This window comes from Rhyacophila brunnea, unplaced genomic scaffold (genome assembly GCF_057557595.1).
Source record: "Rhyacophila brunnea isolate RB1 unplaced genomic scaffold, BYU_Rbru_1.0 scaffold_15, whole genome shotgun sequence".
In the NCBI taxonomy this organism is placed as follows: Eukaryota; Metazoa; Arthropoda; class Insecta; order Trichoptera; family Rhyacophilidae; genus Rhyacophila; species Rhyacophila brunnea.
Genome location: NW_028232806.1, coordinates 39,496,780 through 39,523,046, shown reverse-complemented (window position 1 = coordinate 39,523,046; position 26,267 = coordinate 39,496,780). Strand labels below are relative to the sequence as shown.

The 26,267-nt window shown below is 34.4% G+C and overlaps 1 protein-coding gene across 1 annotated transcript in view; it reads left to right on the top strand.

Moving 5' to 3' along the window:
- The window catches only part of LOC147075315 (cell adhesion molecule Dscam2-like), a 380,443-nt gene that overhangs the window by 140,561 nt on the left and 213,615 nt on the right, over nucleotides 1-26,267 (top strand). Inside the window, 1 exon segment of the mRNA XM_085942919.1 lies at nucleotides 15,290-15,446. Within this exon segment, the coding sequence (XP_085799045.1) occupies nucleotides 15,290-15,446 (157 nt within the window).

Genomic DNA, 26,267 nt, shown 5'->3' with positions numbered 1-26,267 from the left:
TTGAGTGAAAGTACATAACTATACTTTACAATAAAATGGAGTGGACAGGCGCATTTCACCAACCGTATAACCGCACAAGTACATGTTAAATCACGATTGTATAGAATTTTGTCCAAAATTTCTTGAATGCTTAAACTAGGGATTGCAATACCGAATGAGAATGTAAATACCGGTTTTTCGGTATTTCTTATTGTATACCGGTATTCGTTAAAACATTAAAAACCAGAAGTACTTATCAATGAATAGGTAAAGCTATTAAAATCTCATTAAAACATTATTTTAGCCAAAACTCACCTACCTACATTTATTATTCCGGTATTTAAAATTTTTGAAACCGGTATTTTATTGATAAATACTGCAATACCGGTTTTGAAATACCGGTATTGCAATCCCTAGCTCTAACCAGTAAAGTACCCATCTTATTTTTATGTTTTGGTTCAGTGTTAACATGTTGAATAGTTATTTAGTTTTAATATTAATACTATCGACCGAAAGCACTTGATGGAATTTGAATTTAAATTCAAATGGATTTAAGTTTTGTACTATTCCATTTGAGTCGTTGTTTGTTATATTCTTATTTTGACCCTTGGCTTGATAGGTAGGTAATGGAACTTTATTGTATTGATTTACTATATAAGTTAAAGTTAAGGGTGTTCACTGTCAGTGTGTGTGTTACATTTGGTGAGTATACACAGCGCCTGAAGATGCCGAAAGGCAAAAACCGGGTCGCAAAAAAACGACTCAAATGGAATAGTACAAAACTTAAATTTGTTAGAATAATTTATTTAGTTTTGATAGATGTAATGGAATAAGTGTATACTTAAGGCTATAAGGTTGATGCATGGTCTAAAAAGATCGTGGCTAGGCGATGCACGGATTGTGCAAATGACGCGTGCCGAACGAAATATAATTTGTCATAAAAATCCAACATGCGTCCATTTAATGTTATGTTTATTGTTTTAAATTTCTAATAGTAATAGTATATTCATTGACATGTTTTCTTTTTTTAAGTACATACGTAAAGTTTTTTAGTTATCTTCACACGATTTAAGAATATCTTCATCCGACGTCATGGAAAAACAAATCGACGTGTGCACACCTCGACTGTCGCTCTCCGATTGGCATACAGTGCGAAATTTCGTTGCACCTACTGTTGAAAATTATTTGCCGTTTCACTGAAGTACGCTCTTAACTGATTTGAACAGTTTCGATAACCCCTTTAAAATCTACAAGTCGATTGCGTATTTTTCATTGTATAGGTTGAAGAGAGAAGTAGAGTAGGTAATACTCATTAAATAATTTAAATGTTTTAATAATAATTATATGAAATATAAACCACTTTTAATAAATTTTTGAAATATGTTGACAATATTAATTTTAAACAAACGTTAATGTGTTTCCGGTGGTTCACTAATATACCTTCTCATATTACATTACGAATATTTTGAAAAGGAAATAAGATGGCTCCTCGCGTGGGAATATTCAGCTGCTTTTCGAACACGATTACTCGACCTCATTATTAGTAGACTCAACAGGATTGCAGCCAATACAGAATTACTACCTTCTCATATATTTAAATAGATTTCCATTAAATTTGTGGTAATTTGTGCCCAATTTATCATATTAGTTTAACACCACTCTACATAATAACGTATATATATATATATATATATATATATATATATAATAACATATTTATATAAACGTGCTATAATTTTACGATGGCTGCTTTGTTTAATTCATTGCCAATATTTTGAAAATTTACTACAACACGTGTTGAAAATATTAAAAACATAATATATAATAATTATTTTAACATTAAAAACCGCATATCGATAGACTCGGGGAAGGTATTAAAAACTTCTAAAACAGTCTCACGATGGCCGCGCGGCTTAAGCGTCGGCATATAGCGTCGTAGGTCCCAGGATCGAATCCTGGGTCTGACAAATACATATATTGTTTTTCAATTTGTGTTTGAGTCAGAGTATGGACCTAATAGGTTGACCAAATGGCTGACATCCATTTCTCATAAAAAATGATCTGTTAATAAATAAATCCACTCTATGAATGCCTATATGATCTTATTGGGATCGGACATGGTCAATAATAAGATAATAGGCAGTGATACGTCATTTTCTATGTGGTACTCCAATTCGCAATTTCATTATTTTCACAAGGTGCAGAGCTATCTTACCATTGGTAATGATTTTGATTATTCCACCTGGATGAAGATTATTTTGCTGGATGCTGTTTTAACTCATTCAGTGTACCTAAATTACCACATACTTTACAATTTTTAAATTTGCTCTCTATAGTATACTCTTTTTTAATACTATTATTTCTTATGTTTCATACCATGTTGTGAACGTCTTGAATTTCTAAAATATACATTTTAATTTGAATAATCCAAGGAAATATAGAATGCAGCATAGGCGTATGCAGAAATAATAATGGTCTTGGGTACATAACCTCCGTAAGTGGCTCAATGTCCAAGGCCCTGGTGATCTTATACGGCTGGCCCAGTGCATCTATTATATACACAAGACTGCTATCCCCAGCTATCGAGGGTAGTTTTTCATATGTTTGTATTGACGTATTATAATTGTTACAATAAGTTAGCCGTCTAAACAGTCAAAACTGTCTATCTCGCTATAAAATTTAGCTAGTTAAAACATTGCACTTATTGTAGCAATTACAACTAACTTATTGTAACAATTACAACTAACTTATTGTAATTATTACAATAAGTGCTAATACTTCGATTAAAAACTACCCTCGATAACTGCCGATAGCAGTATTGTGTATAGAATAGATGCGCTGGACTGGCCTAGGTACCTGTATCTGTTTGGACTGATACTTTCAGTAGACTGGTACGGTACCAAAAGAGAAAACATATAAAATTAATATAATAATGTTTTAGATTTTATACTTAGTCGTACCTATACACAAAAAAAATCCTTTTTTGTTATTTAGAAGATTTTCGGACACATAACTTTTTTAGTTCCAAACTTTTTGTCGAAATTCACTCGTGTTAAATAAATTGTAAACATAATTCAAATAAATATAGTATTAAATTATTCATTTCAGATAAATCAAAATTGTATTGAGTTCCGATTATCTATACAAACACCATCGTCGATTACACTCAACCTATCTCATCCCACTTAACGTTTTTTAACCATCTACTTTAAATTCAATCGTGTGTTCGTGTGACTATGGGTACTTTCATAAATATAATAGAAAACTCCATAGACATACAGCTAACAGCGTGATGATCCCATCTGAGTCTTCGCACCCTTCAGATATCAACTATATCAGACTTAAATTGCTGGAAGAGTTCTTGGGACTCACTACCTCTGGTTTTCTGTAAACTGTTCAAGGTTTCTTCGAAAGAATTTATTTACCGATGCTACTTACTGTCTTTACATTTAACACTTTTATTGGCAGAACTTCAAAGTTAAAAAAAAATGTAACCCGAAGAAGTCACGAAAGTATTAAATAAAAGTACTTATCACATTTAGGTATTTGTCAACGTTTAATTTATAAACGATATATTTTTATTAATTCTTAGGTAACGGCGAAAACAAAATACCGTATTATTTTAATACCTACTAGCGTAGATATAAATAAAAATATGTATGTAACAAGAAGTGTTTTTCAAAATTATGTATGTTCAATAATTAGAATGATACATTCTTAAATGTTGTGAATTATTCGTTGAATAAAAGAAATAGTTAATTAAAAATTATTAGCAAGTACATCATAAAATATTGGAGAGATCCGTGACGTCGGTTAGTAATTAAAATGGTAGGTACCTACTTTGATTTTATAAACAAAAACCGATTGCCAATAGTAGGTTGATTTGGAAGAGCGCTGATGAGCAGGTATTATATAAAAAAGGCCAATAGTTAAAATGTGTCATAATTAGTATGTCACCTATTGGCATAGTGGACAATGCGCGTAGTAAATTGTAAACCCAAGAGATGCAGGTTCGATTCCTGCCGGGTGTCTTACTTTTTTCAAAAAGACTTTTTCTATAGCTCAGAAGTGTTTTTCAAAATTATGTATGCTCAATAAATCTATACATTTATTCTACGCATGCTATTTTTGTGAAATATTTTACTTATTTATTCAACGAATAATACACACAATTTAAGAATGAAACATTTTTCATTGAACATTATACAAAATTATCAAAAAGGGAAAGAACAATTCTAATATCTACTCCATCTATAAGCAAAAAGGATCAAATTAATATTCTTAAGCATTGAAATAATCGCGTCATCACCATTAAAATAATTAGGAGTATTTTTTAAATCCCGGAAATAGCGACTCAGAGTTATGACGTCACGACAATTAATTTCATTAAAAATGGCAATATCCCTCCCTTCGCCCCCCCCTCTCTTCGAACTCAGCTTCGCAAAACTTCGGCAATAACCGTAAATTTTGCGAATTTTAAAATATGAATCCGCTCAATTCCGATGGGAGCATTCAGATAGGCAAGTATGACATTCGATTTCCGGTTTAAAATTGAAATCCGAGCTCCGACTTCCGGAATTTATTTTATTTCTGTAACGCTACCTTCCACCCGAGGATTCTTTAAAGACGGCTTACATTCATTAATGGGCAGTCTCTAACTCCATTATGCTTTCATAATATCATTTAAGAGGACAATTAAAAATGTAAATTATGAATTTCACTTGTTGAAAAAAATTGTATCCGCCAGAGATCAATCGAATTAAGAGATTATAATTATACAGTTGACTCCTAGTTGACTAGTAATAATTTACTATAGTTGTTAAAATCTATTCCGCAGATAAAAGAATCATCATCATCATCAGTTGCGCGACGACCCGCTGTGTAAGTAATCATTATTACATGCTTTAACTTGCTGTAAATCTGCTTTATAAATTTTATAAAGTAAAGTTAATCCCTTACTTTATAAATCACCATCACTGTGGAACCGGTAGGCGGTAGGTACAAAAAGCTTGACTACCCCTGGTTAAATAGATGATGGAAGGAGGCGACTAGCAGAGTTACTATCCCACGCTCACCGTGCTATCTTACTCTGCCAATCACGTTATCACACATAGAGTTAAAATGACAGTAATTACTTGCCAAATAAAATTATTATATTGCCAATTCTACCAATGAAAACGAGGCTTAATCAATTTTGCGGTTCAAAAAACTGTTACGCAAAAAAAATCCCCAATCTCTCTGTTCATAATAACTATTTAAAGATAATAATCACGCCGACAACACAAACAAACTTAAAAGGTAAATAGGTACCCATTGTGGGTCAACATATTTGATAGATTTCTACAGTATATGTAAAAATCAAGTTAGATTGCTAAGCTCAGTATGGTAACCACAAACAAATAATTTAGTTAAAATCCGTTAAAGTATTTTGTATGAAAACGTAATTATTGTGATACCACTCATTATTTTTCCCGTCAATCGGCCGCCTGGTTAACACAACCTTGATAAATCGAATGTATTGTATTTGTGTACATACTTTCCACCTAATAACATTATTTGAATTAATATTATAACTAATTACATAATGGGAACTATATTAACAAGTCTATACAAAAGTTTGTAAAATATCTCCTCCAGTTCCCGGAATATTTCAATAGTACCAAAAACTATGATTGCATTACGTATTTGGATCTATATAATTATTCGCTATCCCAGATACTCAGTTGAGCATCACTCACCTGTTCTGTCAGCCAAACGATGACCGACCTCTGTCACCGTCCTCAAATTTGTGAGTCCCCATCATAGAACAGTATTTTACCATTGATCAATAATCTAAAAGTCATTATATACTTTTTAATTAATTTTTTTTTTACTCAACGAATAATTCACAACATTTAAGAATGTAAACAGTTTTTTCGCTGACACTATTTGAGTTATAGATACATGTATTCAATCCATTACATATTTTCACAATCACAATCACTGAATTACCCATAAAGTTTCTTCCGAAATACTTGGGTTTCACTGTTTTAGACAATATGACGCGTTACACGAATTATTAACAACCTTGTCATGTCTATCGTAGTAACTGATTTACAGCAATTGTCGAAAAACGAAATAAGATATACCTAAGTACCTCGTTATTGTATTCTCGAATTCAAGATATTAAGTCCATTATAATATTTTACTTTTACAATAAACATTCACTAATAACGCAAGTTTAAATGGCTTCCAGCTAAGTTTTAATCGTAAACTTTGCAAAATGTGAGATTTACGACGCGGGACGCACGTAACAGTTGGTGGCCATTGTTGGCCGCCATTTTTCTTCGATGTAAAATTTTTGGCGGGAAAAGCGTGCCACTTTTAATTAAACGGAACTCATTACGAGTCCGACATGTAACAATAAACATTCCAATGAAACGACGGAAGTTTCGGCGGGGCGCCACGAAATTCATTCCCAGCAACTCGAAGAATCTGAATGGCATCAAGATTGGACTCATCTAACATAGAGCCTACATGGGTTAGTATGTTAATAGAAATTTATAATTTAAGCTATCTTTGTTAAATATCTGATCAAGTTTGCTAACCTAATCAAAAATTGGGTCAATATTTATGGTTAGGTATTTAGGGAAAACGATACCCACTCCATAATTCACATTGTTTAGCATGATTTAAAATTAATTAACATAACGAAATAACTCAGAGTAACGTCCCATGAATGCTTTATGTAATATGATTGTTTGTAGGGTGAGCTAATAATATTAACTAAGCATTTTTTTAGAAGTGCGATGATTCGAAAAGTTGTAAACCGTCATATTATAGTTATGACTTCAAGGGGACCTTTGTTTAGATATTATAGAAGAATGTAGATTCAGTATAATACAATGTTGAAAACCATGAAATTTTCCCATAGGCGTGAGAATTTATTGCACAACTTTGAACATAATATGAAACATATCGTTTGCAATCAAGATGTAATTTTTTTAATGGTCACTCAATGGGGGGCGACAAGGTGTTACATTATATTCATATTATTAGTCTACTAAGTCAACGGCTGGTTATTAAAGGAACGTACCATCAGAAGAATAAGGAGTTTTGAGACTTCGCTGTATTGGCGTACGACATAAACTTCCTGGGCTGATCACATTACCAATGAGAAAGGTTTTAGATGAACCAATAAGCCAAGAGAACCAACAGATACTAACAGGCACAGAAACGTTGCATAGTTCAGTTATATTTTCCGCAATGAAAAATATGATAGGGTGTAAGTTTTTTCAGTAGAAATCAAAGTGAAATTTAAGCCGATGATCATGCTATGGTAAAAACAGCTCATTATCCTTTCTCTGTCACACTCGTACTATCAGTCTGTCAATTGATTGGCTAACGCACGCACTAGTTATTTGCTACGGTTCAAATGAGGTGGATTATTATAGACGTACTATTTTCTAGATATTTTATAACAATTATAATCGATCCCTTAATTATCACATTTAAGTTAACATGAACTGATAATTTTATTTTTAAATTATCAGCAAATGGGTATTTTTTAATAAAATTTCATTTTTAAATTATTTTTTATAACACGTATTGGCATATTTACAACTATATTATGTATGCGTTGCGATTTTATAGTATTAGAAAGTCGTGATACTTTAACACGTGGTTTTCAAAATCTTCTATCAACCAGCCACCACATTGTAATATTATGTGAATTATCAATGCCTAAATCAAGTAAATAACGATTTAAAAATAGCGTACTCGGGTTCGTCTATTTTATTAATTTTATTGTACAATAATTGAGTTATTTATATTGACGGAATATGACCCCATCTTCGGGAAAGTAGCCCTAAACATATTTAAATATTGTAGAATTAACAACAATAAAAAGTTTGTTTTGAAACAATTATAATGAAGCTCTACTATGTAAACGCCAGTTCAATTAATAATATCATTAAAATAATAATTACAAGATAAAAAGAACTTTTTATATACAGCGTTTTTAAAGTTTCTGTTGAATCATATAAACTTGACTTGACTAGCTTAAACGATCAAAAAAAATGTACTTGATAGAAATAATACTGAAATGTCATATTGATTTCCATAGTAACGCACGTATGTATTAATAATTTAGTTGCTAGGACCCCAGACCCCTAGCAACTAGTAATGGGGTCAAAATAACTTATCATACAAAATAGAATTAACGGAAAATGAATTCAATTCTACTTAAAGATGGCTAAAAGTATTTAAAAAATGCATTGACATCGTGTTCTGATATATTGTAAAAGTTTCAAATGTCTAGCTAGTCGGAAAGTTAGTTAAAAATCGATTGCAAGATTTGTGCCGGACAAAGAACCACCGGACAAATCTTCTTCTTATCGTGTCCGGGATCACACCGCTACTTTCCAAAACGTTGCAGCGGAGACCGCCCTGTCATTGGCCTTCAACAGGTCCTCCTCAACATATTCAATCCCAATTCGAGGGCAAACCAACATATGCTTCGCATCCTGCACCTCCCCACACTCGCATGAGACATCCTCGCCGGTTAAGACACCCCACTTCTTGAGGTTTGTCTTGCACCTTGTGACACCGACTCTTAGTCTGTTCAGTGCCTTCCAGACATCGAAGGGAAGTTCGTGTCCCGGCGAGGGTTCCTCTATTGGCTCTATCCAAGGATTCTTTCCATTTCTGGATACGACTCTCTTCTGGGAGGCAATCCACTTCCGTTGTCCTTTTAAGGAAGCTTTTTCTGGACTTGAGCCTTGAGGTTTCTGCTTGATGTCCATGGAATGGGTGTCTGGGATCATGCGTCTGCTTCCTTCTTTCGACATTCGCCGCTACTTTTCTTCGTATATTGGGAGGAGCTATGCCTATGATGGGGTATATTTTATCAACGAGGGTCGGTCGCAGGCATCCCGATATGATGCGACCTGTCTCGTTGATTGATACATCCACATGTTTGGCATGCACAGATGCGCTCCATACTGGTGCCGCATATTCTGCGGTTGAGAAGCACAGGTATCTCGGCGTTGGGCAGTGGTCGAGTTCATCGCCTCTCCACGTAACACGTAGTTCTCTTTTGGCCTCTTTGTTCCGAAGATGAAATGCACATACTTGTGTTTTCCGTGGGTTCGTTTTGAGGTGGTTGCTCTCGTAGTACACATAGAGTTTCTCCAGCGTGCTTTAACATCTTCGAAAGTCTTGCCTTCAGCTGCTACGGCCGTATCATCCGCGTAAATAAACTGCCTTGTACTCGATGGTGTTGGCTGGTCGTTTGTGGGGGATTCGTGGGGGGGGTCGTATGTGGGGGACATGAAAGGAGCCTCCACGAAGATTGCCACTGTACCTAACCAAAAACATACTCACCGCAATCGGGCGTCCCCTGAAAACGGCAGCCGGCTAATCCTTTCAACACCAGAATCACAAAAAACCGGACAAATAAAATTACGTTGTAAAAATAAAAAATATTTACTCAGCAAGAAAAATATTTATTGAATAAGCCGCTGGTTCTCCACCTCTGCTGTAGGCTATGCCTAAGGTCCTATTATATAAGTATAAAATATTACTAAACAATAATTTCATGATACAGTGATCAATAATTCCCTGGGAATGACAATTTTCCTCTTCAAGTCTTTCCTTTTTGCCGCAGGAAGCAAATTAAAGTTTACTTTATGTTTAAAAGTGCCCTAATTTATTCCCCACGAAGAATAATAAAAGTTTCTTTTTTGTTTGAAATTTATGTAGTAATCATAAGTTTTAGTAGAATCACTTGGGATTTCGGGGATTTATAATACAAGTAGGCGAGTGGAGATTTACAGTCGAGTTTAACAAATTTCCAATTACCATACAATATACTCGTACCATAAATATTATAAGTACTTAATAGTAACTTAATATTTAAACGACAATAATTATGAGTTTAGATAATAGAGTAATATTTATTTTCATTGCTAGCATTAACTTATTTTATAATAATATTATCATCACATCACCATTTTCATAAATTTTATAACATAAATAAATACCGTCTAATATTACTACAATTTGGTGACCAATTTTCGATTGAAGACCACACTGAGGAAAGAATATGATAATGTGTTTATGTGATACATAATATTTAGGAATTAAGCATTTTTAATAGAATATAATAATTATTATTGGTACTGTTCGGTTATACCGGAGCCAGCGGAAAAAGCATTTTGAAAATAGCCGATAAACTGGATTATTTGTTAGTTTGGGTTAGTTTAGGTTCGGTTAGGTTGGGTTAGGTTAGGTTAGGTTAGGTTAGGTTAGGTTTGGTTAGGTTAACCTAACAAATAATCCAGTTTATCGGCTATTTTCAAAATGCGTTTTCCGCTGGCTCCGGTAAAACGCATTTTGAAAATAGCCGATAAACTGGATTATTTGTTAGTTTGGGTTAGTTTAGGTTCGGTTAGGTTGGGTTAGGTTAGGTTAGGTTAGGTTAGGTTAGGTTTGGTTAGGTTAACCTAACAAATAATCCAGTTTATCGGCTATTTTCAAAATGCGTTTTCCGCTGGCTCCGGTATAACCGAACAGTACCTAATTTTGTATTAAGACTGTATGCCCGACCCTTCCATAGTCTATACAGGTGCTACAGGAGCAATATATAATAGGTATGCTGTAGTGTTGATGTACTTAGAGGCATAGTTGCGACGACCCTATGGAATTGATGTGATGTCCATAAATCTCATTCGATCTAAGATTTTTAATATGTACATAATATTATATACAACCCACGGTGGCCGCACGGCTTAAGCGTTGGACTATCACGCCGTGGGTCCCAGGTTAGAATCCTGGGGCTGGCAAGTACACATATTGTTTTTCAATTTGTGTGTCAGAGTATGGACCTAATAGGTTGAGCAAGTGGCTGACATCCATTTTTCGTAAAAAACAAAATCTGTTAATACAAACTTCGGTACTGTTCGGTTATACCGGAGCCAGCGGAAAACGCATTTTGAAAATAGCCGATAAACTGGATTATTTGTTAGTTTGGGTTAGTTTAGGTTCGGTTAGGTTGGGTTAGGTTAGGTTAGGTTAGGTTAGGTTAGGTTAGGTTTGGTTAGGTTAACCTAACAAATAATCCAGTTTATCTTTTTTTTTCAAAATGCGTTTTCCGCTGGCTCCGGTATAACCGAACAGTACCCAAAATTATTTATAATTCTGTATCAGTTAAAATACGTCCTTGTATTCAGAAAAAAATTAAAACTTATTTACTTAGACAATATTATATTATATTATTATCCATGTCTTTCAGACAGACTTTCTGTTAAGTATGCATACATCTCTATTCTCTTCTTGATCGCACACTCATGGCTGAGGATCATGACCATACTTGTATTTCGCCATCCTTTGAGCGGTCAAGACTTTCCATCCTTCTCGATCTTCCGCTTCTCTCAGGGCAGAATGGATGGTGCCCCCAGTAAGCTCTTTCACTTGGTCGCTCCAGAGCGCAGACGTTCTTCCTCTGTCCCCTTTCCTGGAGGCCACCCAAAACTACCAGTCTCTCCAGGTTGTTCGGTTCGCGCCTGACAATATGTCCAAAAAAATGCAGAATTCGTCTCATCCATATTGTCGAGAGCCGTTCCTTTATCTTCAGTCTCTGGATGATTGACTGGTTCGTCCTGTGCTCCATACAAGAAATATGAAGCATTCGGCGCCAACACCACATCTCAAAGGCATCAGACATCGGGTATCAATCACCAGTGGAAAGGGAGAACGTGAAGCGGAAATAAGAAGGCGCACACATATTGCAAAAAATGCGATGATACGCCTAACGGAAGGATCGGGGAATTTCGATTGCCACAAAAACGATCCTTGTGCAAACATTAGTGTTCTCGATATTTCTATACGGAGTCGAGTCGCGGACCCTGAAGGCAAGGGAACGGAAGGCAATTGGTGCATACATATTATTGTCGAAAAAAAAATAGTTACCTGTGGATTACTGACAACTTACTATCATAATATAACACAATTTTAAGAACTACTCACTTATTATTGGTTATGCCAATTGGACGGATAATATTTGCGTTCAACCGATTCCCGTCAGATATTTATATGATACACTTACGTAAAAACAAGGTTGGGCGTCCGTTGTTTTATAATTTCTTTGAAGTGGGTTTATTTAGCTGATTTTTTCTTATGAAATATTTTTCTTATTACGAAGTTAATTTTTAAAAAAATTTCTCGTTAATATATTTTTGTATGATATTTATTTCCATTTTCCATATTGTGGACGTCTTAAAAATGGCATTTGTAATGTTCGTTTCGTCTAAATGTAAATGCATTAATGAATTAAATATGTCGTGAAAGTAATTAAAATCAACAAATTTTGTTACTCATCCTGCTATCAGTAATACATTTCGGGTGCGAACTTTATCTTTTCAAATCTGTTATTGTCTTTAGTAAGCAAAAACATTCAGGTAATATTATGTTCCTACATTTTTTTCTCCGTGAATATTTTTTTAATCGGCCAACTAGTTGCTTTTCTGTTAAGCCTACGTTTTCCTATAAAATATCTTAACGCACCAGTGTTTCTATTGACCTTTTTATATCGTACTATAGAGTAGCTAAGGGTGCCAGTTCAAAAGCGGTAAACAATAAATGCCTAAACTTAAATAAATACGATGTAAATTGAATTTTAAATTGAAAGTTCAATAAATTAAGCAAATTCAATATTTTTTTTTCTGAAAAAGTAAAGTGTTATTTTATATGTTTATGCAGGACACATCCATGTAGGTATATCTCTTCAATAGTGAAAAATACCTTAACTTATGATATTATTTCCATAATTTTAATGGACTTGATCAAAACGAAATGCACGAACCAAACAAAAGTATAAAGTACTAAGGCGTCCACGGCACGTGGCCGAGCCAGGTCCAATGACGCTTCTTTCAGCGTGATTAGACACTGCTTGGTCCGCTCTCGTATCTCTTCGTTACTCCTAAAGCTATATCACTGCATATCCAGTACTCTCTGCAAATAGTTTTTCTCAAAGCTCAGTATGCAGTTGCTCTTAGTCTCCGTAAGGCTATCGTAAAGTAGCAGTCAGATTGCAATCGTCAAATAGGCGATATTTGTTTTTAACCGAGTACAGTCGTGAGTGTCAGACAGCCTTCATCGAGTTGAATGTTTTTTTTAAATACTACGGAGGCCCAATGACAGGAGTGTAGTGAAATAGTAGCTATTTAGTAATATAAGTGAAACATTAACAAACACCCAAAATCACATAAACCTATTGTGACCTCACGAGAATCAAACCTGGAGCTCCCAGATGAAAGGCCAGCGCTTTACGCACCTCACCACGAGAGTCGCCATTCTGACAGCGAGCTATCAGCAGTCGTCGCATTTAATGTGCACCAAGTTTTTAAAGGTGTTGACACTCTCGATGTTTTTCCCGTCGCTAATCAAGGAAAAATTTGGATCTGGACCCGCACTATTGCACAAAACGTTGGCTTACTTCGCGTTTATTTTCAAACCGACGCAAGATGAACTTTTCTGCAGCTTGTCGATTGTCTATTGAATGCTCTCGATTGATCTGTTGTCGAACCCACGTGTCATAACACGTGTTCTTTTTACAATTAGTATTTAGATCTGTATTCTTCTAAGTTAATTTTTTAAGAAACCTCTTTGACCAAAATCCTCATAGAGTAATTATAATATTTTTAATTATAACTAACAATTTATTATTATTATTAGGTATATAGATAATTGTATTTATGGTTAAAAACAGTTTTTATTTTTAAAATCTGTTTTATTTTTAAAATAAGAGAATAGTTTAATACCTATTGTCTCTTCGGATTATTTATAAATTTTGACAATCGAAAAATAAAAGTAAAGACTATTTTCATAAAATCTCAAGGTGAGTTGTCATGACGATGAATAATTTTATTAATTGTACTTGTAGTGAATTGGACGTAGTGAACCGGCTACTGTGTATTTTCTGGACCCGAGAATTGATAGCGACTTTTTTAAAAAATAATATTATGTAATATATCTGAATAACTTTACTAATATTTTAATTTCAGTGACACTAATTCAATGTCCTTCAAGAAATAACAAAACAAAAATAAAATAAACCTTATGTTTGTGGTTAGATCATAATAATAATTCAATCAGTGGCGCCGCAGGAGAAAAATATGTTTCGCTTCCATTTTTAGCCGGTTTGTAATACCCGTGTTACTTGTAATTGAATAAACACACAAGACCGGACTAAAATATGGCTTTGCTACGAAGTTATGAATATAAAAACAACGCGGGAAGCGAACACGGAAAAACATATTACTACAGGTAACTTCTTGTGAGAATATAGCAAGCGAGATGCTCAGCTAAAAAACTACAGTGCACATACAAAATAATATTACCCAAGTTTAAAATTTTTGAAAATTTGGTTTTGATTAAAAACACACACCGTATATACTTTGGTGAATCCTGACTGCATCACCACTCTTTCTCCACCAGCTGTCATTTACTATCCAGAATGGTTGTTTTCTTAATCATTTCGTACACCAAACATACAGTAGTCATCGATCTCTATCCAACCAACAATTTTGTTGGCCTGACTCTTCTTCCAAACTTATTTAGAGTTTTTAAAGTTCTCTTTTTTACGTGCTTTCTTCTGCATATGCTACACATTTTACATACTCGACGCTATTTTGTAATTTTAATTATTATTGATTAAGTATTTATAATAGTCGTAAAGTTCAGCATTGCAATTCTCATCGAATTGGCCCATAGATACAATAGAAAGGTTTTATTTCAAAATATTTGGGGCTTGTTTATTTTACATAGTTAATGTCAAGGCATTATCTGTAAGAAGATTCGATATCCTTGGTAACTTTAATCATCATCATCATCAGCCTGAATCTATCCACTGCTGGATGTAGGCCTCTTCAAGCTGCTTCCACTTCTCTCGGTCCTGTGCGTTGCGCTGCCAAGTACTTCCGCAGAACTTTATAATTTCATCGATCCAGTGGCTTCTAAATCTACCTTGCGAACGTTTTGTACCTCTTGGATACCACTAGATGACTAAATGTGTCCAACCATTGTCTCTTCTTTGAGCTATGTTCCAGCCCACCTTCATTTGAGGCTTTTAATGAACTCTATTACATCGCAAACCCTTGTCTACTTCCTTATCCACTCATTCCTCTTTCTCTTTTTCTTAACTTTAATATTATATTTAATTAACTAGAAAGATTCACAACGCTATACTAACCTCCATGCACCATTGGCTATTTGAATAAACAGAAATCATAATGTCGCACTTAATATTATTATTCATCTTAAATTGTTTCAGTGATGATCTCCCCATCGTCGGGACAGGAAGCGAAGTGGCTAGACTCTGCTCAGATCACTCTGCAAAGCTGGGTGGGTGGCAGCGTTGACTGCGACTCCAGGGGGCTCTGGTTTCAGTCGCCAGGAAAGACAATCGTTACCAACATCACTGGCTTGAGGTAAGTTATCTAGCCTTATTATTAGCGCACTGTAAAAATACAAGATTTCTCTAAAGGTGACACCGGTCGTGTTTTAATGTCTGCTTTTACTAAACTGACAGTGCTCCACCCATTACGTTAGACTTGATAAATGGTCACTAAACTAAAAGCTTTGTCTAGCTTCAACAGTCTTTAGCATGACCAACAAAACAACGTAACATAATAATATGTTAATAACTTACTGTTATTGAGACTTAATAACAGAGGATCACAACCGAATGACAGCCTTCTCCGCAGCTTATTCTGTCCCTTTCAACCTGTGTCGAAAAGCCGGTGGCATTCTTGATTTTAACTACCCATCCAAAAAAGGAGTTCTTCTTTTGTCTCTCCAGCGTCGGATCTGACCAAATACCACGAACATCTTTTTTTTTAATTCAAACAATTGGAGAGTCCATCGAAGGTCCAAATCAGGATTTCGCTGATAAAATAGAAGTCAGCATTCAATACCAGGATTATATTATTTTAAATACGCCTAGTCTCCATCTCTCTATTTTTGATAATCATACCTGAACAAAATGATTTTTTTGACGATGAAGCAGTTCCATCGTGAAATAAAATTTTGTACAAATCATATAATTGTGTTCGCCGCAACGAACTATATGAGAAAAAGTATCATAATATAGTATCAAGTATAATAATAGTAGGATAAATGTAGCATACTGTGTCATCACAAATAGCTATGGTTAGTGAATGTGTCTTAGACTGGCTTCAACAAAATGAGTTAACTATCGAACATACATAATTTTGAAAACACTTCTGAAAAAATGTATTATAACCAATAGAAAAAATCTTTTTGAACAAGGTAAGACACTCCGCAGGAATCGAACCTGCATCTCTCGGGTATCGCGCCCGCTGCGCATAGACAACTATGCTAAAGCTGTCATACTAATTACGACAAATTTTAACTATTGGCTCTTATAATACTCTCTGAAGCGCTTCCCAAATTGAGCTACGATTGGCAATCTACTCTTATATTTTAAATCAAAGTAGGTATTACTTTAATTATTAGCCGACGTCACGGATTACTCCAAGATATTTTTGTGCTGTGACTTACTTAAACTTGCTAATAATTTAATACACTATTTTTTTTTATTCAACAATTAATAATTCACAAGATTTTTGAATGTTATATTATATAAGTATTGAATATACATCATTTTGAAAACACTTCTGAAAAAATGTATTGTAACCAATAGAAAAAATCTTTTAAAGTAAGTAAGACACCCCCGCAGGAATCAGGATGGTGACGTTGGCTAGTAATTAAAGTAATACCGACTTTGATTTAAAATAAAAAAGCCGATCGCCAATAGTAGCTCAATTTGGAAAGCGCTTTTGTGAATATTAAAAGCAATTAATAAAAATTTGTCGCAATTAGTATGGCTTCTTTCGCATAACGGTCTATATGCGTGAGCGTGATACCCGAAAGATGCAGGTTCGATTCCTGTGGGGTGTCTTACTTTTTTCAAAAAGATTTTTTCTTTTGGATATACCTAATATATTTTCTCAGAAGTGTTTTCAAAATTATTTAAGTAGGTTAAAAAATTAAGATAAGTCACACGTGTTCGACACAACGAATACGGTGTCTAAAAAGTACCATAATATATAAAAGCAACCACAGATATCTGTGACTAGTGGTTGTGTTTCAGGGACCTCAACAGAATGATTTTACTACAGGTCAATGAATTTAATTGCGAAAATAAAGTTTGGAATGGGACTTTCCCGAAAACACCTAAAACTACTGACCAAACATACCGATACGTAGGTTTGCTAAAGTCCTCTAAATTTGGGGAATTAAAGGGTGTATGGATTTATATGACCGATCAAAACTTTGTGAATTATGTCGACGAGCGAGTAAATCTAAACATACATACTTTAAATATTATTTTCAACAGGTATGCTAAAAATACATTAGAATATGCACTGATTGCTTGTTATTATTTCTCGCTTGAATTCCGCGCGTTTATTTTATTTCTATTGTTGAAGGTGAATAATTGTTTTCCGCGAGATATCAGCGCACAAAATAAATAAATAAAATATGTTTTCACTCGAAAACAAAACACAGTACAAAACGGAAGGTTTTTTTCGAAACACTGGGTGGGATTCGTGGAGAGGGAGGGCGCAATATAAATATTTGTTCGCGAAAAAACATTTTGCATTAACCCCGCGTGAACAAATAGGATATTCAGAATGTCCAACTAATACACTGTGCGTATGCAAGGGCTTTGTGGGAACTTAGCAAATTGAAATAAATGTTCTCAATTTACCTATAATAACTAAGTGAGTGTTCTCTTATCTCTCTTTATAAAGAAACTAGAAAAGTATGAAAATGATCACTAATAAACGCGGAAGACGTAAGAACCTACGTGTAAAGACCAGTTGACCGTATAGGCCGACCAGTGGCGAAGGGTGGAGGTAGGCTGTTAAGATCCGCCATAAATAGTGTACACTAAACTATGTCAGTCATACGTATTTGTTTTCATTGAAATAAGACTACAATTATTTACAGATGATATTGGTTAGTTTTTTTTAAATTCAATTAAATCCTGCGAACAACCAAGACATAAAAGATAATTATCAAAAAAATACTCGGCTATCTATAAAATATCTAAAGTTATGCAATTAAATCATACATAACATTGAATATTTTATAGATAAAATAATATTTTTAACTATTATGGTTTGGTTTAGGCAAGGTTTAATGAATTTAAAAAAAATGATCCAACAATATGTGTAATATGTATTCATAATCCAACGAAAACAAATAACTATGAATGAAAAAGTGTGCAAAATTTTGTCGTAGCGCCCAAAATATACCAAAACTTATATGGTTTGGTTTAGGCAGGGTGTAATTGATTTTTAAAAACTAACCAACACCATCTGTAAACTGTAGTCTTAGTTAAAAAAACAAAAAAAAAGTATAACTAACAAAGTTTAATTTGCACTATTTATGGCGGATTTCAACAGCCTACCTCCACCCTTCGCAACTGAGGTCGACATGAATTAAGCTGCTAGAGAAGTGTCAGGAGACATAGTCGCCATTCCGTCAGCAATGATTTGACCTGCCGCTTGCTTACCTACCGGTTACGTAGGCATGAGATATTATGTTTATAAATTGCGTTAACAGGAAATTATACCAAACCCATTTTAGACTTTTTGTTAATGCTTTTTGCCAATGATATTCATATTTTGGTATTAGCTTTATGTCCACTTTCATCAAAAATACCGGATATGTGATAAAAATATTGCTTACCACATCTACGTTTTTCAGCAGTAGATTGTGTTGTTTCATAGTATTATATTATGATATATAAACATTCATCTTCAGTATTGGTTGTAAATTTGAGTAGACGTATAGATTATGTTGTGTAGGAGCGGCATGAGTATGGGCTCACGAACACTAACCTCAATGTTGTATGTGGATGATAACAGATGAGAATTTTACAATGAGGAGTTACTTGTTGACTTATTTTACAAACACGTTTTGTTTCGCGCCATCGACGGCGGACCAATAGCTAAATTTTAAATTGGACGGTAAATACAAGAGATTGACTGAGACTGAAGAACATTTAAAATGTTAAGAGTATCGAGAAGACGACTGAATAGACAAACAATCCATCATCAGCGAAATCACAATCAAGAAAGACTCTTTTTTCCATAAAGAGTGCCACTGGTTATTCACTGACAGCGTCTGCTTCGTGCCGCTTAATGATGAGAAGTAGGGAACCAAGCGGTGGAAAAGGCTGCCCGTCGGTCAAATATCTATTCATGATTCAAACCCATGATAATCCGATGAATAAGTCTGATTAACTAGTTAGCTTGACGTCACACGTTGAGGTTAGATATAAAATTTAAAAAATTATCTGACAACTCTTCAAAATATCTTGGCTGTCTAAGATGTGATATTATAGAATATTATCTAAACTCTAAAGCAAATAAAAATTGACTAAGTATGAATTAACTGGGTACTCTTAATTTGGAGAGAAATTGCAAGTAAAAATTGCACATAATGTGATGTGAAAATATTCTGTCGGTAGATTATATTATAAATGGGGAAATTTAAAATCCTCTTTCCTCGATTTAAAAGTTCCGGCCGACACATCTGCTTACTACATCTTGAGATAATTTCGTAAACTTTTATTAAGACGAGATTGAAATAGGCCATTAAATTTAACGGTTATTGAAATTTCCCGTACAATAAATAATAATTTCTAAAAAAGAATATTCTATCAGCTCGCATCGGTCCGCTGATCGACGCAATTAATCGTGACCAAATATAACTTATTTCATTTCACTTACACAAAGGAAATCTCTATTGTCAATCTCGATTTTGATCAACTTGAATTTTATATAGATTTTTAATTTTATTTTATTATTTTTGCCTCATCGGTATTTCAAGACTGAAGAAGGTCACTTGATGATTAATTGGCCATCGGACGGCCTTCTCTACGGCTTGCTTCACTCCTCTCGGAATTCAATGGCGCGCATGCCCTGTCTCAGTAGAAAATCCGTGGCATTCTTGAAATGTTTCGTCCATCCTGGATAAAGCTTTTCTTCTTCCTTGGCAAACATGATGAATTATTCCAGATTGTTATTCCGACTGCAATGGAGTGGCAGGCGTAAGATAATCGGGGAGACCTGTCTCGAATGTGGAGTTTTCTGATAGCGTACTTGATGGCTCGTTCTGGCTATACAAGCAATTCTCGGCGTCTGCTTCCAGCACCACAATTCTAATGCGTTGCCTTTGTTGTGGTTTATCTCGGTATGCAGACGTAATTTTTTCAAATGTAAATATCAGAAATATTGCGTCTTCTTTTGTAGAAATTGCTTAACTTCCGTTAATTTATTTGCGAGGTTCATGACGGCCTATTAAGCTAACCAAAAAAACTACGTTTTCTGAGATTTTCAAATGTTACGAAAAAATAACGTTTCCAATTCATTTTTATAAGATTTTTTAAATACACAGTAGGTATTTTTCTGAAATATTTCAAAACTATTATTTTCCAAGCCATCATTTCATGGATAATGGTACGCTTCTCGGGCTTTAGTCTGTCTTTTACGTGTACTTTTGCTAAACTTGATTATTGCATCGATCTAGCGGATTCTTGTTCGTTCTTTAGGTTTTTAAATAATATAATATTTCACACGATATAAGTATACTGATATCTATATTATAGTTATATATGTTATATATTCTTCTTCTACACTACATCAGTCCATGAGCCCCAGTGACATTAGTGTAGTTAGTAATAGAAGTGGAACAATTACAAACACCCCGGCTTTGAGAAAATCTCATACATATATTGTTACATCATCGGGAATCGAACCCGGAGCACTCAGATGAAAGGCCAGCGCCTTAACCACAGGACTACAAGGGCCACTTTAATATCATTCATTGTATGGTGATATTCAAGCTTACTGTATGTTCCCTTATCCATTTATTTCATTTTCGATATCAACACGCATTTTACTTCATTTCACCTTCTGTCTATATTTGTCAACACGTTGAAATTGGAATGTATTTTCGAAGTCTATAATAATTAACAATCATTTGAAATACTTGTAGAAATTGTTTGGAAAATTAATTTAATTTAATTAGGTATATACAATAACAATATATTATCTGTAAAAACAATTTTAATTATTGGACGGAAATCGAAGAATAATGGACAAATAAAATAATTAATTAATGAATCAATTATTGCCAGCTCTTCTAAACAATGAACGAAATGAAATTTGCAAACTAATTGAAAAACAAGTAAGGCTTTCTCTCACCAGACCAAGTTTTGTACAACACTGTATCTTCAGAATGGTACCCAAATAGCATTTTGGAGTTTCTCTATCAAAAACAATGAAGGGTATTTATTTTTTTTATAAACGCACGTTACGAAATCAACATAAAATAGCATTCTGACATTAAATTTTCCATTTTATAAATTAGCTAGATAGGTAATTAAAGGTTACTAACAAAGCATGTCTAATCTTTGATTCGACTGATTGGCAATTGCCGATGAAGACCTGGTTTCCACGAGGTACCACCATTTAGTTTTCAGTGAATTGCGATGCTATACGACGAGTGGAAAAGTCTTTTCTCAATTTGGTTCTAACGTAGATAATAAAATTACTAATCAAAATATACATCCTTAAAACTCTCGTACATATCATTCATACCCACGGTTTTTGAGAATTTTTTGGTCTGCTCCAATACTAGAAAGAGTGTGAAGACAAAACTGGTATATTTTATAATTCAACCCCATGTTGTACAGTATAGATCTTTTGAAGAGATTTGCCGTTTACTTGATAGTAATTCATAGTAGTTTATCACTTAGTATTCGCCATAATAGAGGTCGACAAGATGGTCCAATAGAAATGCCATTCAGCCAATTCCGGGCAATTATATTTATATTGACAAGCACTGGACACAAACAGTGGTACCAAAGAGACACTTAATGTCCATTAGGACGTTCTAAATACCTGCGTATCGACGACCTCGACCTCATAAAGTATTACTGACGGATGTACGTGACCGTAAATAACTAGGAACAAATGGAAGGAGCTAAGGGAGGCTTTCATCTAGCAGTGGATTGACCCCGGCTGATGACGATGATGATTCTTCAACAAAAAGTAGTACATATTGCTTTACGATACTTGTTTCTTTGTACGACATTTACGTGAGAAAAACACGTCCTATCGTAAAACAATAATTATGTGGTCTATATTTTGTAAATTATTTTTTATAATTTATATAATAAGTATGTTTTTGAAGTTCTTCTAAATCAAATATTTTCCATAATCGATGCAGAACAAAGCTCGCGCGTAAATACAAGTGCGATAATCATTTATGGAGTTTTTAGGAAAAAAAACAAAAAAACTACTCAGGTATATAAAATATATTATATAATATTATGTACGATCGCAGGTTTTTTGTTGATTTTTCATGTATAATAAAAAAGTCCACTTTAGTTGATCAGATTGTTAAAATATGCATATGTGGGATAAATTTTTCCTCATGAAAAGTGGCTTCACATAAAACACGAGCATATTTTTTTATCAAACATATTTTGCGTGTCACGTTATTTTCGGCGAGGGCCTACGTGAAAAACAATGAATTTAGAGATTTTTTTATCATAATATTGCTTGGGAATATATACATTTGTGTAATATTTTAACACAAACATACTATCGCCCCTAACCAGCGATGCTTATAATAGGTATGAATATTCTTATGTGTCGCTATCATCTGCAGCCGGGGTCGATTTACTGCTGGATAAAGGTCTACCCTAACTCCTTTTACATATGCACCTTCGTGCAAAAAAGCAGCACCACCCACGAAATATCTGAACCGTCAAATGTGTGTTCACCTATCTATACTAAACTTCTACTTCTTGCAAATTAATGTAACGGGCGATGAACCTTAAGAATAATATATCAACAATTATGTGGTGCTAGTCCTAGGGGGTTGACAGGGCTATAGCCTAGGGTCCCAGGTTCAGGGGGGCCCGGCGTGGCTCGTCAACCAGATAAATGAGATAAACACACATCTTAAAGGTGCTCTAATAGTAGAAAAAATGTCGCCTGCGCCGTATTTCTCTTCGGAGTTCTTACCATTTTCAAATATATGGTTGTGCGATGCAATTGTTGGTTGTTGTGTGTGAACATAGTTAGTTAATTTTATATTTATTTTTTAAAAAAAAGTGTGCTCGATTTTTTGTTATATGGCCTATCTAGCTCAGACGATTAAATAAATTGTTCCACGAGACAGAGCGATAGTTTTGAGGATTATATGAACAGAAATGGAGCTTCGGTGCGCTTCGGTCCATTTCGAGCCCTGAGAACACCATTTTTGGAAAACGCCGCTGTAGATCGTCAGACAGCCTTTAACCTTAGCGATAGGTAAGGCGGCCGCCAAAAATCCTAGCCTGGGGTTCGCTTCAGGATGTGGGGCCATGGTAATGGTATATGTATATTCTTCTTCTTATTGTGACATCCCCTAGCGGAGGTCGGCCACCGTCAAAGCGATCTTAGATTTGTCATCTGCTACCCGGAACAGTTCAGTGGCGCTGCACTCGTACCAATCACGGAGGTTCTTAAGCAACGAAATGCGGCGCAGTGCTCTGCTACGCTTACCATTGACCTTGCCTTGAATGACAAGTTGGGGAATGCTGTACTGTTGTCCTCTCATATTGTGGTCGAGGTACTGTAGTTTCCTGGTTTTGATACTACATAGAACTTCTCGATCCTTCCCCATTCGATTAAGAACTTCAACATTTGTCACCCGGTCAGTCCAAGGAATTTTGAGGATGCGTCTATACAGCCACATCTCGAAAGCTTCAAGTCTCCGTGACATCTCTTGGTTTAGCGTCCATACTTCCATACCATAGAAAATAATTGAGAGAACATAACAACGTACCATTCGCAGTCTCAGACCTAGGTTAAGGTCTCGATTGCTAAGGAGGCGTCTCATTTTGAGAAAGGCACTCCTTGCGATCTCAATTCTAGTTTATATAATATGTTTATTACAATAATAAATTCTCGATTATATCCATTATCTCAGAATATCGTAAACAATATTTTGAAACGGAGATATTCATCTTGTTATTGAAGTGATGCGTAATAAAGTCACTTGTGATATTATAAATTGAAAAATAATATATGATGGATGGATAGGTAGGCGGATGGGTCTAATATGCGGATTGTGCATCCAATTTCATGGGTTCAAAACTACACTAGGTCGGAATTTTTATTTAGATAATAATTTGGAAAACAGCTGATTTCTACAGCCATCCTATTGCATATATATACATATTATTATATCAAATTACAAGCTGATATGTTTATATCGCAATATATTAATATGTATCATCATCACCCTGAATCTATCTACTGCTAGATGAAGGCCTCTCCAAGTTGATTCCACTTCTTTTGGTCCAGTGCGTTGCGTTGCCGCAAAACTTTACCATTTCATCAATCTAGCGGCCTCTAGGTCTACCTTGCGGACGATTTGTACCTCTTGGATACCACTGGATGACTGAATTTGTCCAACGATTGTCCTTTCTTCGACCTACGTGTTCAACCACTGTGTGCTTCCCGTAATCACATATACGTGTCAAACATGCACCCTAAGTAAAAGAGAGGTCCAGAGGTCGTATTCGTAAGATGTTTATCACACTTGAATGTTCAAAGACATAGCTTATAATAAGTATCTTTAGATCTTCAAATGTGTTAATCTTGCCCATTTTTTTATTAATAAAATGCCTAATTCTTGTCAAATTTGGGATCACAGAGATTATCAATATAATTTTTTATCGTAAATATTTTACTAAAATTATCTCGTCATAAATTATTATACTAATGGTTTTATAAATGCGTTTAAAAATTGATAAATGTAAAAAATCTTAACATTACTGCACAGTTATTTACCGAAATATGACTATATTCTAAAACATTAGAGCGAGAGGTTTAAAAGAATACTATTTTATGTAATAAAAATAATTTATGCAGTCATCAAATGTTTAAAATAAATATAAAGGATAATAAGGCTTCAAAATTTTACAAATAGATTATCTACAACCTTTAAGGTATGTCCAGGATCATGCTTTGAAAATAGAAAAAAGCTCCATTTTTACCCACGCTGAGCACGTCTGCCCTTAAGTCTTTACTTAACTCTTCTCGGAGACTCTTTAGTCTCCGCCACTGATATTACGTACTCACAAAATCTCCATCGCTTTTGTCGTTAAAAGTCTGTCGCTAGAATAGTTGTCGATGAGCGACATGGAATTTACCCTCCAAACTAAATCGGTTTTATTCTCCCGATGAACGATTGAACGATTGAACATGCACGCTACCAGCTACCAGCTACCAGCAAATAGTAATGGGTATTGGACAAACCATTTCCATCGAAATAGTGCTGTTCAAGTTTTTAGACATACAAATACTCCCCGAAATGAGTTTTGCCGGAACAATGCGGTCTGATTTTAGACTTGATTATAGTACGTAGCGTTTCAGCTCGAATGATCCAAAATTGTTAATTAAAATAAAACAAAATATAGAAAGGATATCTTATATTTTATTTCATTTTCATTAACTTTTATATGTCAATTCTAATACTTACTCTTATTTATTTATTTAAGAAAACAAAACATTACGGCCATTACAAATCTTAATTCAAGACGTACCTACACAACATGAAATTTACATTATAACAAATATTACCCTCATAAGAGAGAAGAAGAGAATATAGAAAATAATAATTTTAATAATAATAATAAAATAAAAACATACTTCAGTACAATTTTATACAGAAAAAATAAATTTCGCATACAAAATACACAGCACGTCACCGAAAATATGTACGTCTTTGGGGAGCGCATTGACTAGTCTTGCACCCCTCGCTTATGGTGCCTGATAGGCTTGACATGTGGAAACGGTTCCGATCCAGAATAAATCATGGCTGCGACCACGTAGGCAATTGACAGGCGCATGTAAATTCATATATATTAGATAATATTCAAATAGATCAGATAACCTGCAAAAGCGTTTCAACAAAAGAAGAGACCTACGAGATTCAAGAGAGTGAAAAATAAGCATACCTTGTAGAAAGGCAGTCGGATCATTTATGTAATCGTGTCGTAATCATTTGATGAATTGTTTGAATTGATTTGATTTGAAATGAATTGATGGATGTCATGTCAATCATTTATAAGGTACATCTTAATTCAAACAATAAGTAACTGTAGTAATATTATGTAATAGCAGAATATAATTAATATAGAAAACGCATACTTA